The 17,991-nt window shown below is 43.8% G+C and overlaps 1 protein-coding gene across 1 annotated transcript in view; it reads right to left on the bottom strand.

Annotated features, from left to right (window-relative positions):
- LOC138249601 (trifunctional purine biosynthetic protein adenosine-3-like) overlaps window positions 1–17,991 on the bottom strand; it is a 249,449-nt gene that overhangs the window by 205,522 nt on the left and 25,936 nt on the right. The window contains exons 4-7 of the mRNA XM_069203543.1: window positions 17,719–17,830; window positions 16,486–16,554; window positions 4,073–4,203; window positions 1,973–1,987 (exon numbers count right to left, since the gene is read on the bottom strand). Coding sequence (XP_069059644.1) covers window positions 1,973–1,987; window positions 4,073–4,203; window positions 16,486–16,554; window positions 17,719–17,830 — 327 coding nt within the window. The remainder of the gene's footprint in view (window positions 1–1,972; window positions 1,988–4,072; window positions 4,204–16,485; window positions 16,555–17,718; window positions 17,831–17,991) is intronic.

Raw genomic sequence — 17,991 nt, 5'->3', positions numbered from 1 at the left:
AACACTCCCTCACAACCCGATCTGCCATTTTGTCTAAACCAGGCCACCAAAAACAAGTGCGTATCAATCTTTTCATAGAAGACATTCCAGGATGACCACGATGTGCCAGTTTCAAAATCACATCTCGCATACCCTTGGGTGGAATGCACTTCCCATTCTTAAACAACAACCCACTCTCTATATGCAATTCATCCCTAACTTTACCATATGGTTCTAACTCAGCAGCTATACAATTCCTTCCTGGCCCACCGTCCCTCACATATCTCTTAACCTCTTGGAAAACTAAATCCTCCTCATCACACTTCATCCACTCATCTTCATGTATACTACCAAACTTGGCAGACATGTATCCAGACACAGAAGATACCACATCCCTTTCCACAATACTCACACCTTTCCCTTCATCCTGTGGAAGACGCGACAAACAATCCGCTACAGCATTACTTCTACCCGGCACATACTCCATTTTAAAACAATACTCTTGCAACCTGGAAACAAGTCTGGCAATACGGGCAGTGGCATTCCAACCTCCCCCAGGAGATAAAATACCTACTAAAGGCTTATGATCTGTCTGCAGAATGAAATTGAACCCCCAAATATAGTCTCGAAAGTGCTCCACAGCCCAAATGCATGCTAGCAATTCCTTCTCAAATACTGCATACCTTCTTTCTGCATCCGTCAATGTGCGAGAAGCAAACGTAACATTCCATTTGTCTCTCCCACATCTGTGAGATAAAACCCCACCAATCCCATACATGCTTGCATCAACAGTAACTATGCATTGTGCCCCCACACAAAAAGGTCTCAAAGTAGGCGCCTGTATTATCTCTTTCTTAATCCTCTCAAATGCATTACTCTGTTTTTCTGTCCATACATATTGGACTCCTTTTCGCGTAAGCTCCCTCAAAGGCTCCATTTTTGTAGCAAAATTCTCAATAAATTTGCTATAATACTCACACAAGCCAGTGAATGATAATAATTTTTCACGATCATCAGGAGCAGGAGCATTTACTATTGCTTCCACTAGGGATCGTTTTGGTACAACACCTTCTCCCGAAATTGTATGACCTAGGTACTCAACAGATTTCAAGAAGAATTTGCACTTCTTCTCCCTTAAAGTCAAACCATTCACACTCAACACTTTACAAACATTTTCTACATGCAGTTTGTGTTCAACTTCATCTTTTGAGAAAATTAAAACATCATCCTGAAAACACTTCACATATTTGTCCATGTCTTTAAACAAATGAAACATCGCTCTCTGGAAGACTGACGCTGCTGACGCCAATCCAAACGGCATCCTCTTAAATTGGTATTACCCTTGCGGGGTGATAAACGCCGTGAGATGTCTAGAATCTTCCGTTAATTCAATTTGGTGATACGCCGATCTCAAATCCAATGTGGAAAAAATATTCGCCCCCTCCAACATACTAATGACCTCATTTATCTTGGGTAAAGGATGGCAATTCACAATGATGTTAACATTTACAGCTCTCAGATCCACACACAGTCTCAAAGAATTGTCAGATTTTCGTGCTAAAACGATCGGAGAAACCCACTCAGAGAATTCAATCTCTTCTATCACACCCTCATTCACCATATCTGACAAGATCTTCTTTAATTCATCTCTGACACTAATGGGAACATTCCTAAGTTTCTGAATTACAGGTTTGGCATTAGCCTTGACTTTAATTCTGTGGCTGTAGTTGATCAATTTGCCCAATCTACTAGTGAAAATTTGTGGAAACTTAGAAGTAATCCACTCTGTTGCCTCCCTGGACTCTATCACTAATACAGGTTCACTACACCGGGGATTCAAAATTACACCCAATTTTCCTTGGTCCCTCCATCCTAGGACATTAACCCCCTTAACTGCAACATACAATTTAATATTGGCACGTCTCTCTTTGAAAGTGATTCCAGTTTCAACAAAACCAGTCACATCAATAGTCCTCCCTTCAAAACTTTCAGCAATAATATCTGGTTCCTTCAAATCGGTCAATTCCCAAATTCCCTCAAAGACTTGCTTAAAATAATCTTGTGTAACAATTGTCCAAGGTGACCCCGAGTCTGCCATTAACTCCAGCCTCCTCCCAGCGATTTGTACCTCACATCTAGGTCGTTTTATCTGTTCGCACCGTATTTCATCCCCATGCTTGAGTGACAACACCATGCCCTTTTGCTCATTATCACCCTTCAGCCAATCATGACCATCTTTACCACTACTAACACACGCCATCTTCCCTTTGGCTACATAGTTACTTTTCTTGAAATCTTTACATACCCGAGCAAAATGTCCCAACCTTCCACATTTCATACATTCTTTTCCATCTGCCGGACATTGGGGCGACGATGCAAGATGGTTCACACTACCACAACGGAAACAGGATAGTTTCTCCATCCTATCTTGTCTCACCCATTTCTTACCCACACCAGTATTCTTAAAACCAGGATTACCACTCGAATTACTACCCATCATTGCACCCACCACCTCAGATTCTATATTATTAACTTTATCGACATCCTGTACAGATCTCATCAACTTCTCAGATTGCTCTAGAGCTTTTGCAGTAGAGATTACATCTTGCAATTTAGGATCCCCCATAACCCACAGATGTTCTTGGATCTTCCTGCTTTTCACATGCACTATAATTTGATCCCGAATCATCTCATCAGTCATATCACCAAAATTGCAATGTATAGATAATCCTCGTAGTGCTGTTAAAAACTCATCAAATGTCTCATCAGAATGCTGTGCCCTAGTATAAAACTTGAATCTATTTAATGCCAGACTTGCAGTAGGTTTGAATCTCTTCTCCAATCTCATTAGCGCTTCCTTGAAAACGTCCACTTCTCCCTCCGTATGATCTGGTAACAGTACTGGTGGTAAAGTTCTGAAAACCATCTGCCCCTCAGAGCCTAAACAATGTAATAAAATATTTTTCTTCCTATCTTGTGACATTTCGTCATCATCAATAGCTTTCATATAAGTCAAAAACTCTTCCTTCCACCTAGTCCAATGCAATGGTGGTTCTCCCTTGTTCTGTAAAAACTTTGCAGGAGGTTCAAACTGCATCTTTTCTCCCTTTTCCTTTTAATAAGTATATTTATATATAAAAAGGGGGGAGAAAAAAAAATGAAAAAAAGAAGAAAAAAAAAATGACATTTATGTAAGTGACTTTAGTTGTTCATAAAGTTAATGAATATTTGTCACAAAGATGTTCCTTTTCCGCATTTTTCCTTTAAAGACCTTCTTTAGTGACAATAATAGAAGAAACTATCCAATAGTCCTTTGTTTATGTCTAGAAGACAAAGTCCCGGCTCCGCCCAGAACAATATGCAGAGAACAGCACAGACGGCAGAAACAGCAAGAAACAGGTGTACTCCAACACAGGGCTGCGCAAACAAGTAAGGTATATTGCTAATGTAATCCTCATGTAATCCTCAACACGGCAGACTTCCACTTAAATTCAATCCGGTACGATGCGAAGATTCGCTACTGCGCGTAGAGCACAGAATGTACAGCACGCTCTAGGATCCAGAAAAGGATGTCGCGCAGCGCGTTGTTTAAATTAGGCCGCGCGACCAAACCCACAACGGCAGTTCAAACGGGCAGGCAAAGGCAGAGAAGAAGGAGGAACAGAAAGCACTAAAATAAAATAAAAACTGAAAGCCCACCTTCACTGCTGTGCCTCCATATCGCGCACCCGTTCAATTCATGTGTTTCCTTCTGTTGAAATTGCGTGAAGTACTACTCCTTCACCTCCTCCGTAGTGTGCGCCTGGAGTACATCCTGTCAAACCTTTAAAAGTCCACTACTTCTTTCATTGAATCTTCCTTTCCCTCGTCGCCAAAATGTAAAGATGAGGACACACGTAATCTTGTATTTCTTAAGTTTATTTTCTCAAGCTGGTCCACACATCCTTTCTCAACCGTCTCCCATATCAGAATGCCTCAACCTCCAACCCCCAGGTTCCATCTCCCCACATTCTACATTCCACCCCTCAACCTTCCACTATACTTAAACATACAACAATTGGTTAGTAAAGAAATTGGGAAAATACATGTACACTGTACCTGAGGTGTCGGACAGTAGGCTCCCATTCCATCTGTGCTTGGACCTTTATCCCCCTCAAGCAATCGTCTGTGTTCCCTTACTGGTGGCATGGGGGCTATTGAGACACCATCACTAAAACACAAGCACTGTGAGAAAATTCATATATTACTGCAGGGAAATGTAATCTGTGCTGGCTAGTAACAGAAAGTTATATGCGGCTTCCATAGGAAGTCTGTTGTGAACAACACCAGTGGGTAACCAAAGTGGTTACCCACTGTTGTGACGTCATAAAGGGACAAGCTCACTTCCCTTGTCCCGCAATCTTGCCTGGTTCTCCAGAGACCCAAGCGCAATGGTGTTATAGCCGTTCTAGTCTATTCAGTTCATTCATGCGCATGCACTCAATTAACTCAAGCGCATGTAGCTCCCCCGTGTAGTGCAGCTGAAATCTTATCTGCTTTCTTCCACTTTTCCTGGGTCTCCACAGACCTGAGGGTGGTGGAAAACAAAGGCTACATGTGTCTATGCAGACCCGCGCTGACAGGACAATACGATGACAAGGGTCTTGCACAAAGCTGTTGTTAGCACAGAGCACGGCTTTGAGCAGGGAGGGGCTGGGTGGCACAAGATTGGGGGAGGGAGGAGGAAACCAGTTATTTTTATTTACTATTTGGATTTTGGGCAGTGGCCAATTTTCGGAGGAAGAAGGGGGTGAGTGGCAGGAGGTCAGGTATTTATTTAAAAATTTGGGATGGGGTGGGACAAAGTGTGTACATGATGAGAGTGGGGGGTGGCAGAGGGTCAGATTTTTTATGTAGTGTAAGGCTCCAAGATTGTTCCCTTGCCCCTTCATACATTCTGCGAGACGGGAAGATGCCTGGAGGGCGTATGTAACATGCAATTATAGTTGGTTAATATGATGCCTTACATACGGCTTCCCATGTGCTGAAATGTATGTTTCATTAGGGCAGGGCCATCAGCACCTCCTCCTCTCAAGCCAACTTTTTTAAATAAATCTATCATCTATCACCCTACAGTCCCACCGAGGAAACACACAAGTACTGAAACCAACCTTGCAAGCTGGATGAACACTTAACTTTTAATTGTTTAATCTCAGTAGCATATCTGAGGTTAAAATGAATACTAAGCTAATAAAGCTAATAACAACTAGTTGTCTTCACCATCAGAAATTTCAGCAAGCGTCCAATACACTGCAGTGCTGCTGGCACTGCAATGTCAGAAGGCCTACCCTACTTACGTTGGCCAATCCTACATAGATGTATGCTGCTTGGGAGGGCTTAGAAGGATAACAAGAAAAAGTCCCTCTTATGCAAATCCTGCTTGGAGTCTTGTTTCTAAAATACAAACAATGGCAAGCAAGAAATCATAATAGGGTAAGCATTTTCTCTGAAACTCCTCCCAGTATCTCCTCCTTATTCTAAACTATCCTCTTAGCCTTCCTGGGACATATGTGCTGGAATCAAGCATTCATTTGTCACTTTCTTTAAATTTGTTAAATATGTGTTTTAAGGACCATTTTCTACACAATTCATGCCAATTTTAATCTTTTGTCTGGTGTACCTCCCAGATTTTAATAAAGAATATCTAGTTGTACTGAGGCAACAAACCAAGTCTCTATAATCTACAATATTCTTCCCAGCTTGGAGGAAAAGCACACAGATCCGCCATTACACTGACTTTATGGTCAACACATATCTGCACTGCTAAAAAAGTTTTTTTGCTATGAGCAGGTTGCACTGCCGTCCTGCATCAAGACTGCAAGATGAGGACTCTGCCCAAAATGATGATTGGAATGCCCCGGGTCCTAAACAGACGAGGACTGGGCTGGTCCCAGACCATGTTTCGATACCTGGGCGTCAACATATACCATGACATGGGAGATCTACTGGAAGGTAATGTTAACAGGGCGATCCGGAAGCTGAAAACTGATGTCCAATTCTGGAAGACACTACCCTTATCAGTGGCAGGCAGAGTAGCGCTGGTAAAGATGGTGGCCTGCCAAGACTATTATATGGCTTCTCGACACTACCTGTAATAATCCCCGCTCAACTTTTAAAGAGATCGACACTATTATCACCAGCTTCATATGGGGAGCGGGATGCCATAGACTGGCTTTACATAAACTCCAAAGACCAACAGCAGAAGGAGGGCTGGCAGCCCTAGATATGGAATTATATTACTTGGCGGGCAGCTTCAATGGTAGGCCAGGAAATGGCATTCAACCTTCCTGACTGAACCGGAAACACATACAGGGGAGGCCCCAGCTACAGTGCTTGCGGGGATACTTCTAACACCAGGTGGGAGGCGCAGGATGGGCCCATTGGAGCTTCAAGTATTGAACCATTGCTGGAAATGCAGCCTACAACGCACACGAACCACACACCCATACTCGCCAAACCTCCCCTTGGCCAGCCTAACCGCACTATCAGGGGGCAGCAACATTATGGGAGTCACAAAAGTGGAGAGGGCGGGCGTCGTCTTGGTGGGAGACCTTTTTAGAGATGGAGAACTGCTAACATATGGAGACCTAATGACTCATCGTGGAGTCCCGGCAGGGATGTTCCTCACACATAGAGCACTTATAACACTAATACAAAAGCACTGGAAACAAGGAATAAAGGAACCCCCACACATGCCGGATGTCATAGTATATGTACAATTGGAGGACACAAGAAAGCGATATCAACACTTTATAAATCATTGCAAAAAGACACACTACATCCCCTAGATAGACTGAGAACCCAATGGCAAGATGACACTGAGGACAGTATAGACGAGTCACTATGGGGGAAAATCACAACACACATATATAAAGTCTACCGAAACGCCCGACTCAAACTGATTAACCTGTACATATTTCTTAGAGCATATTTAAGCCCTGCAAAGGTAGCCTCAATGTATCAAAATGCAAGCAGTATGTGCCCCCGATGCGTGGAACAAGAAGCTGGACTAATACATTTGCTTTGGACGTGCAGAATAGTGAAACAATACTGGGAGGAGATATTAAATACTATTACAACAATATCAAATAGAGGACTCCGGCCCACCCCAACAGTGACACTGCTAGGGGGTTTCCCCAGACCACATCGGAAAAACCCCACAAATAAGTTCATAGACCTAGCATTGATACTCGCGAAAGGGAGATCACAATGCATTGGAAAGACCCAAGAGGCCCGCAGATACCAAGATGGAGAGACACACTAGTCAAATGGGCTGAAGCAGAGGGAGAGGTCTTACACCAAGAAGTAGCAAAAGGGACAAGAAGTGTAGAAGGGACCCAGGGATGGGATGACCTGCTCGATCGCCTGAAAAACCCTCAAAATTACTCCAGGGAACAAAGTGCATCATCAGAAGAATCAGATATCGCAGAGAAACAGCAATAAGGACATGTATACATACCAAATGTGTCAAGCAAGCCTAAATGGGACTACAAAGGACAGTGACCAGAGGGGAAGTAAAATAAAAAAAAATTAAAAGAGAGAAAAAGGGGAGAAACATAAGGTAACAATGGACTGGAGCGGGAACAGGGGAAGGGATGAGGGGGGAAAGTGGGATAAGTTGTGTATTTTTCAGTTGCTGACAGAAAATAATAAATATATTTTTTTTTTTAAATGATGATTGGAATGCAAATGAATCCCCTCTACATGTGTGTAAGATGTGCAAGACTGACTAAGTTTTATAATTCTGCAACTAGATCTGGAATATGTGCTCCTGTGACATTACTTAGAGATCTCCTACTGTTGTACCTAGTTATATTAGAGAAAGTACAGACAGAGTACCCTACACGTGACCAATAAAAGGCTCACACAAGACACAAAGGGCCAGATTTATTAAAGCAGGGTTCTCCAACGATTAGCTCCCCTATGTGCAGCGCAACCTAGTAAATGAAAAGCTTTTGTTTGGTTAAATTCGGTATGATTACAAGGTTCAAAATTATGTTTTTAAAATTAAAATGTGTCGATTATTAGAACGAGAAAGCTGAAGAAATAATATATTTAATGCTGGTAGGTTAAACGGCAATTGATGATGTGCGGGGGAGTCTCATAGCTGTTTTTCTTTCCTAAATACCAGGGGGCATTGGATACATGACTGCTATGGTATTTGACATTATTGCTGGTGACACTGCCTGATGTACCGAGGTGGTCACTGCTAGTAATCCTACATGCAATGGCCACTAGTGGGATATTGTCTGAAGTGGCCACTACTGTAACACTAATATTTTGCGTTAGTAGATCAGGATGATTTTCATTGCACATAAATAATTCTTATTTTAGAAAAAGTTGGAGATCCCTGCACTAAGGTTTCACACAATGCAACACATCAAGGGAACTTGCTGTGCTGCACTCCATAAAACGGAGGGAGCAGAAATGTGCCATATGTATTAAGATACCACCAGTACAAGGGACCTTGCGCCATAATGCAAGGGTGCTGCATTACAGGCAAGATTGTTTTGTGCAGGAAGAGATGCCTTCCTGCACAAAAACAATCCTAAGAGGTAATTTCCTGTTTACATGCATGATGCAAAGTGCATTAAGCATAGAAAGAGGAAGTAACGAGGACAAAGAAAACTATTTTTCCTTGTTACGCCATCTTTGGGAAGTGCACCATTCTGATACAATCCTAGGTTTAATGATTTCAGTAAATTTTGGATTACGTCAAATTCCATGGGTGGATCCACAGGAACACCCAGGCTCCACTCATGAAATGTCTACCACTGCGTAATGTAATGGAACATGGCACAAGCCGCTCCATTGATTTACATTTCTTTACAAAGTCACAGAAAGCGGTGAAAATAGGCCCTTGCGTAGCCTAGTAAATATCACTTAGGGACATGTGTTGCCTTGCATTGACTTTCATGATGCAACAGCAACACAAATCCTTAGTAGACCCGGACCCAAATGTATGATATGAGATATTACAGGAAGAGAAGAAATCTTGCAACTATGGCTTCCATTCCTAACCTTATTGTCATCTCATTCTCAAGGGTGTTCGGCATGAATTGTCAACATTATTAAATTGGTCCAGTTGGGCATTCATGTCCTATAATCATTTTCATTGGGGGAGGGGAGTATGGCGAAGATGTCACCATGCTCTGTGGCTCGTCTCAAATCAGGCCCAGCCTCAACCATGCTACACCGTTCCCGCCCGCAGCATGGCAAATTTGTGTCTCATCCCCTCTCTAACAGGGGACAGCACACAGATGGCAGCGGCCTGACTGGAAGCCCACCCCAGAACAAGAAAGAAGGACGGTGCTTGTGGCCTGATTGGTCAGACGTGACCTGAGATCGCGGAGTGAAAAGCACACACTTGGAATTGGTGCTGCATAGTGGGGGACCCTACAGAGTGCACAAGACACTCCTTCCACACTGGAAGGATCCATTGTCTCCCTGGTGTGTGGCATGTTGGGAAGAACGGGCCCGGGTGCTTGGGGCCTGCATGCCAACAGTGCTACTCCTCTCCAGGATTGTGGGCCTAACAGCAGAACGGAGGTATGCCTGCAAACTGTCTACCCTGGTCTGATTGAGTGATGGCGTCCCTGGAGGCTGTGAGTTGCTGCCACCTGGGTGCCTCAACCATCTGATGAGACTTTGACCAAGTATTGCTCTGACTACAGCGGCTTTGAAGTATATTCGGTCCATCACCACTGCGAGATACGTGGACTAGGTGGACACATGGACTGGTATGGTGCTTGGAGGTTCATGGAAACACCATAACTTTGACTAGCGCGAACCCCAACTGTATGCACATCCCTTCAGGCCTCACTGCGCACCCCGGGGGAAATGAAGCTGCTACCGCCCAGGTGTTCTATGTGCTGAGAAAGACACTGACCCAGTGCTGACCCAATAAAAGTGGCCTAGGACCACCCTCAGCCCAGTTGTACCACATGGTGTGTGGGTCTGGTGCATGGGTGCAGAGACCGGCATTGCACCTAGACTTACAAGGGGACCCTGCATAATTGCATACACAGAGCTGCTTGTTGGTGGGGTGTCCTGGACTGCGGACTAGATGCTGTCCAGAACAGACATTTAGTGATGCTTCTGCCTCTGCAGTGATTAGGGTCGTAGCCCAGAGAGCGCCCCAGATGGTTTTCCCCCCACAGGGTGCATGGTGCAGTCCAGCACCAGAGCATGACTACTGACTGCTACTGATGGTACCGGAGAGCTGCAGGTTGTGCATCAGTTGGGACTCTGCAGCTGGTGAGGGCATGGTTCACCTCTAGACACCGAAACCTCTGCCCAGAAATCCATCATGGCCATGCTGGCAGCCACCCAGATGCTGGAAGATCCAATTTGCCAACTTCAAGTACACTGGAGAAACATACAGGGATGTTTGATAAAATTCTGCAGGCTATCTGGAAGTCCAAGACTGCACTGGAGGCACAGTTTGGGGTAATTCAAGCAGAGATTGGATTGTTGAGGACTGACCATGCTAAACTTTATGAACGAGTTGACGAAACAGAGTCCTGTCTCACGTCACTCAGGCCCTCTCAGATGTTCATGCAAGAACAGATGGATGGCAGCTGTCCCATGCCAAAGGTCCATGAACATTCAACGGGAACAACACAACGACATACCCAGACTACATAGCAGAAGTATAGAAGAAGCATGGTACATTTGGGGTAATTAAGGCACCTTGGGATTAGCTTACGCATTGCTATTCCCGGCCCGCCTCTGAGTGTTGGACGTTGGCATGATCCATTTCTTCACAACCCCTGAGGTGGCCTGGATGTGGCTTCATTCCATTGTTGCAGATAAGTGTTATTGGCCAGTAACTTTTGTAGGCTGTTATGGCACGATTCTGGCGAGCATTTAAGCCTGGGGTAGCAGTGTTGTGTTTCAGTTTCTTTTATTGTTTATTCTTCCCTGATTGCGAGGGACATAGGTGGGAGCGGATGGGGAGTATGGGCAGTCAAGAGGGGGGACATCTCAGGAGAGGGTGATCACAGGGTGATGTGTACATGTCCATGGCCAACACCTTTAACACATTAACCTGGAATATCCAAGGCATAGCAACCCCTGCAAAAAGACACTGAATTTATCCTTAACTCAGGCGCAGGCACATTCACTTTGCATGCCTCCAGGAGACACACCACATGAAGGGAGGATTAGAGAAGGTTTGCAGGCGCTGGAGTGGTCAGGCTTTCGGGACCTGCTACTCTACATATGCACATGGGGTCTTGTTTTTGGTGGCACCAGGGATGCCCATCTTGAAGATCAGGCTCCTTGTTGACAAGGAGGGCCAGTATGTGGCCTTTGAGGGGACTCTTGATGGACGCCCCATCTTGCTAGTGTCCCTGTACGTGCCTAATATTCTACAGGGTGAGTTTTTGGACACTGTGTCACCATCCCTGCTGTGCCATCCCAGGGCCCCGAGGCTGGGTGGGGGGGTAGATTTATCCTGCATACATGAGCAGATTTCTACTGCTCCCTACCTCCTCTACCAGGCACACAGGGGATTCAGGCGAAGAAGCACTTTCAGCACTGGTCCAGGGTATCCCACCTGCATGTTTGTTGTTTGGGGCATCTCGGGTAGGCGGAATACACATATTATTCTCCGGGTCACCAGGTGCATAAGCGATTAGATGATTTCTTCTGCAACTCTGACTACTCTCCTCTGATACACAGCTCTGAATACTTGGGCAGAACGTTATCTGATCATAGCCCCCGATGGTCAAGCTGCAATGGGGGGGACCCGGGCCTCCATCCCCACATGAAGGCTCAGGCCGGATGCACTGAGTGATACGCCACACAGGGTCACCGTGGCCAAGCACCTCCAACATTATTTTGAGGAGCATGTTGGGACAGGCTCCGAAGGACTGGAATTGGGTTGGCATGAAAGTGGTCATGAAGGTGGCATTGTAGAGCCATGACCTTGGGGGTTAAGGCATCCCTCTATTGGACCTTTGCGGATTTAGAAGCATGTATACAGTCATAGGAGGTCGAGGCAGTGACACTGCCTGCCACTGGCCACGTCTGACAGACCTAAGTCGCGAATAACGCAAGGGGGTTGGACAGCTCTGTTGCCTGGACTAAAGGGCTTATCTCGCTTGCCAACACACAGACAGTGATAAGCCGGTACAAATGCTGGCATGGTTGCTGCTCTGAGGTCTCTAAGACCCTAATAGGCGCTATATGGAACAATGCAGGTTATGCTGTCAAAACTCAGGCAGATATCAACACAGTGTTTGCTTGGTATTACGAGCAGTTGTATTCTACTCCTGCGGTACTTCTTTCTGACCAAGTGTGGGACTACTTTCAGGGAGTGACCCTTCCCTGCCTAACTCCGCTACAACTGTTTGAGCTGGAGAAACCCCTCCAGATAGAGGAGATCCAGACAGAGATACAGCAGATGGCCAGTGGTAAAGACCATGGCACGAATGGCTTGCCCCTGGCATGTTAGGCAACATTCAGGGCTACCCTGGCTCCCAAAATGTTGGCCATGTACCAGGAAGCGCATAACGAAGGCATACGCCCTCATTGTAATATTACCAAAGTCGAGCAGGGACCCACTCGAGATAGGCTCTTATTGCTTGTTATCAATGCTCAACATTGATTACAAAATACTCAGCAAGGTCCTCAGTGATAAGTTGTTACCAGTGCTTGAAATGTTTATCCACCCTGACTAGAGTGCTTTCATTACACAGAGGGCGATGTGCCTCAACACACTTTGACTTTGCCATATCATGGGATCGGTAGTCGACATGGTTGATCTTTCAGTAGCGGTCGCACTGGATTTTGAGAAAGTGTATGATATGCTGGGTTGGTCATACTTGCTTCGGGTGTTAGAGATTGTGAGGTGGGCCCTCAGTATCTTGGTTGGGTCAGGTTACTATATATAGAACCACAAGCCAGGGTGTGCACTGGAAACCATATCTCGCTTTCTTTTGCCACAGGAATGGGTACTGTCAGGGTTGTTCTCTTTTTCCCATCGTTTTTGCTTTAGCCATGAAGCTACTGGCGGCTTCATTGCAAGGGGCCCGACATGGGACATTTTGGTGGGAAATGACTGGCATATTGTGTCCCTGTACGCGGACAGCATACCGGTATACTTAAGAGATCATGCTAACTCTCTGCCGGCTCTTTGTGTGTTGCTACATCGATTTGGTGACCTGGCTGACCTCAGGGTGAACTGGGGTAAATCATGTGTCTTCCCCCTACAGCAAGTGGACGAGGTGTAGGGACTTGATATGGCGTGAGCGCCTCCCCTCGAGCTGCAGGACTTTTCCATATCTCAGTGCGAATGTTCACCAGACTGACAAAGATCTCCATGATGGGAACCAGGGCCGGGCCGTGACCTCAATCCAGCAGTCCTTGCATTTTTGGATGCAGTTGCCTCTCTCACCTATAGGCTGTGCATCTATTGCAAAGATGCTGGTCCTCCTAAGACTCCCTTATTTTTTCACAGTGCTTCCGGTACTACCAGCTGGTCAACCTTCAGAAATCTGAAAGAGATAGAGTCCGATCTTCTGTCGGGAACTACTTAGAAGCGGGTCTTGATTCCCATGCTTATGCTCGAGGGTGGCCTCGGAGTGCCAGACCTGGAGTTGTACTTTGCAGTCGCCCAATTGCAGTGGCCCTTGCACTGGTCTCTGGCAGAGGTGGACACCATGGCCCATGGTCAGCAACAGTGAGGGAGAGAGGGCATGGCTACACTTTGGGAAATCTCAAGTTGTTTGATAAAATAAACCCACCCACACCCTAGTATCTAGCTCCTGTCAATGTGCGTTGAACACAGACTCCTAGAACACACATCTTGACACATCTAGAACCTGTGTGTATGCGTATAATACCTATCGGGCAATCCAGTGTGCCTAGGAGGACTCCTGTTGGAGTGTGACTTTTAGAATTAATATTAACATGAAAAGCTTGCAATATAATGTGTAATGAAGCTGCATAGAAAATGCGTCAACGTAGAAAATAATACACGCGTTTGAAATGTGCCTACGGGGAGTGGCCAACAGTGTATACAAAGACTAATGAAACTTATTAATGATTAATTAATAATGTACTAATGTATTAATTTGTATTAGTATATCATAATTAGAGCTATGTATGTGGGTTTTGTTAACTAAATTACTAGGCCTTAGTTAGCGAGGGTCTGGGACTAGCTGCCTGGTCTCATATTAAACTGTGTTTTCCTAACGTGCAATGTGCTGCTTTCCTGAAGGACATGAAGCTGTACTTTTCCAGAAGCTAGAGATATGTGTGTGTGTGTGTGTAGCCGTAGTAAATTCTTTCTCATGGGACCCGACTTGCTCAAGGAGACATTCTTGCCGAATGCAACAGTGTAATTCGTAACAGGTACAAGGCTGTCTGGAGTAGGAGAAGACAATGGGACTACTGACTGGAGCGTAAAGTGTAACTTTTCTTACCTGACATTCCATTCGATGAAAACGTCAATTACAGGAGCCAATCAACTGCATGAGAACTGTGTTTTGTGGAAGGTTCTAGTGAGGTGCGTGGAGAATTATCGGACAGAGATAATGATGCACCAAAATTGATCCAATAGGGAATTAAGGGCTAGTTCGACTGTTTTCATATAACCGCAAGACCCGTGAAGAAATCAGCCATTATTAGCCATACTCAGCCATTATTGGGACACTTTTGCCATTATTCTGACATCCTGCCTTAAGCAACCCTTTTGCCATTGTTCTTTTCAGACTTTGCTGTAATTCTTCTTGATACTTTAACCATCCTCTATCCACGTCCTTACCGATGCTTACTTCTCCTCCTTATGAGGGAAGAGCCTTAGTCTTTAGCTATGCCATACCGAGACTTTGCCCTGTCCTATCCTTGCTGATGCCCAAGCGACTAATGTCCTGAGGACGAAGACTGACGCTGTTTGCTGATTCATTGGAGGGGTAACTATCTGATGAAATTGTAATTGTCTGTTTGCCTTTTCTTTCTAGGTACCAACTGCTCTTTTGATAGGGGCCAGAGTTAGATGTTTTCCAAATTTGTGTTTGCTAAATTGTTTTGCATGAAGTCCAACATGCTGATGCTAATTCGAGGGTAGTTAAGGTGTTCACTAAAACCTGACGCAAATAGACAAATGACTGAATTCTTGCTTTGTTGAATCACATATCATTGCAACTCGCTAAACTGTTTCCTACTAATGACATGTTAATGCTGGTCGTAAACGCTCTATACTTTGATAAATTGTGTTTTAATTATGAGCTTGAAGAGTTACTAATGAGATTGATTGCTAATGAAATTAACGGAGATGATATTAGATTGTAACGAATAGGGAAATAAATATTCTAACTTTTAACTAAATTGGCGTGGTTACTTATGACTGAAAGGTCATGGTGTCCGACTTCCTGATTCTTATTGAATGCAAGTGATTAACTTGTTGATTAGTTATTGTGAATATTGGTGGAATCATTGATCTATTGATTGTGATGCCAGAAAGATACCTCGTACTGGGAAGTCTCCAAACGTGGTCAAAAGGTTCATCGGCCTAGGCGTGTCTCCTTGTAAATTTACTTATCAAGGTTCTGACGCGCTATCACTCCGACCATGGGTTCTCCCCCTGTTCCTGCCCTCCACACGTGACTATACAGTGACCCTGCCACTTTGCAAGTTATATAGGTTATGCAACACCCTATTCTCTCACTTACCATGTGACCGTAGCTCTGGCCAGGGGTTTGATAGTGTTCTTTAATTACTTGTAAGAATGTCTTATGTATGTTGGCTACTCCTCTGACTGGTGAGGTGCAAAAACTCCAGATATGTATCTTCCTCACCCCTTCTCGCATTTTTTCATCTTGTTTTGATTCTGTACCAGGTCCTTCAGGCTGTTATTGAAAGGGGACGCTGGGTTGATTATAAATACTGTCTCTCTGGTAGTATTTCTTGATTTCTCCAGTAATCTAAAAGTAAGTCTTGTTTTAAATGCCAATAAAGAAATGTAAACAAAAGAATATAATTTCCACCCAGTTGATTCAAGCCGGGCCACTTGATGACCTTTTGTGAGGCCAAACTGTTTGAGTCTGGTGGTAAAAAGGACAAAAACAGAATCCAGACATTTAGGAACAAAGAGCATATAATAGATTATTTTGATCAATTTTCATCGGCCTTAACATTGACAGGTGTTGGTGGTCATTGTTACAAGATCAGGTTAACTCAGTTCCCGAGCACTCAGTTTGTGCCACAATCGGTGCAGGCTCTGAAGATTTCATGGTACCTGTGAGTGCACTTTTTTGAATGTGATCACTCACTCAACCTTTTGAAAGTGCATTTTCATAGAAGATTCATTTTTCAAAAGTAACACATTAATGATAACCACTAATGTACCTATGAAATTCTGCTATGTAAAAAACTCAAGAAGCCTGGACAGAAAGTGTCCTATCTAATGTTGGAGTGCATCTCTTTTGATCATCATTATTTTGAAAACTGTTAACTTACAGAAAGTTCTTCACCTTCAAGGCGCTCTTCAACAATGATGGTTTCTGCAGCTGTTCCAAGTGTCTTGTCCTGCAACATAATATTAGGCATTTCTTGTCTCTTTATTGGTAACACTCATTTATGCAACCCAATGCTACCTTTCTGTGAGCCACGCCAACACTTACTGTTGTTCTATTGTGGCAGCACTTGTTACCACATTTTGAGCAATGGAGCATTTTTAGGAGAGTAAATTGTGAGAAGTAAGAAAGTGATAGGAGGCAAAGTGAAAGGGGACTTTTCAGGTGGGTGAGGGATAACCAAGTAGATCTAAGCTATTTTTTAAATTGGGTGGAGAGCTACAGCTAATGTGTCTAAGAATGAAAAGCGATCGCTACAGCATTGAATTGTGGAGAATCGGCAAAGTATGAACATTGTTGGTGTTTGTGTTATGCATAGATGTCTGAACGTTAAAGGTGAGTGTCAATGAAGAAAGTCTGAAGTTGTGGATAGGTGGTCACGCTTCTTCAATGTCTTGTAATGTTGCTGGTCTTTTGTACACACCAGGCCCGAGTCACAAAGATTATGTTGTGACTTTTAATGTAGTCCTCATTTATTCTTGACAAACTCCTGAATTGATTGACTAAGGAGTACTGCTAGAGCAAGCCACACTTGCTCCTACACCAATCTCTCTGAGCTGGACACTTTGTGGGGCTGTAGGTTTATGCGCATCAGTATTTGAATTTTATAATTCTAATATTAACATTTGGAAGGTAATGCGGCTAAAATAAAAATAATTCAAATATTTAAGAAACAAAATTGAAGAAACGAACAATTTGAAAAGAGGGGCTCGGCAAAGTATAAAATAACCGGAAAAATTAAGAGGGAAGGGAATAGAAAACAAGGGAGGTGGAGGGTAGCGTCCCCTATAATAAAAAAAAGGAAAACAGAAGAGGAAAATTAAAATAAAATCTAAAGGAGAAAGGGAAATCATGTGACAAGGAAAATAAGGGGAAGAGAAGGGAAGAAAAAATAAAAAAGTATACAGGGGTTAACTTCCTTAAGGGGTAAAGTGGAATTAAAAAAGAAATATATGTATAAATAAAAAAATAAAGGAACAGAAATGAGGAAAATCTTAAAGTAATAAAAAAGTATGCAAGGTGTAAAAGAAGTAAAACATGGATCAAAAATCAAAGTAAACAACTGGTAAGTGCAATATGATACATTTTTCAGAATGTCATGCAGATCGCAACCTACCTGTGTCAGATCTTGAACTGCTTTGCAGGCCTCATCCTTGCTATCAGCAATGATTATACTTGTTCCACTGGTGAGACCATTTGCCTTTACAACCATTGTGGAAAAATCAGCACTTAAAGAAAACAGCATATTGTTTTGACAAGTGCTATGGCAGTATCAATGAATACAGGTGATTTTAGTACTTCAGATGTCCATTTCGTGTCATGCTCTGAACAAGGAAGCAATATTATTACATGCAACTATGACAACCATGTTATAATCATTTGCCGCCCA

The sequence above is a fragment of the Pleurodeles waltl genome, chromosome 8 (genome assembly GCF_031143425.1).
Source record: "Pleurodeles waltl isolate 20211129_DDA chromosome 8, aPleWal1.hap1.20221129, whole genome shotgun sequence".
Taxonomy (NCBI): domain Eukaryota; kingdom Metazoa; phylum Chordata; class Amphibia; order Caudata; family Salamandridae; genus Pleurodeles; species Pleurodeles waltl.
This window is presented reverse-complemented; position numbering and strand designations above follow the sequence as displayed.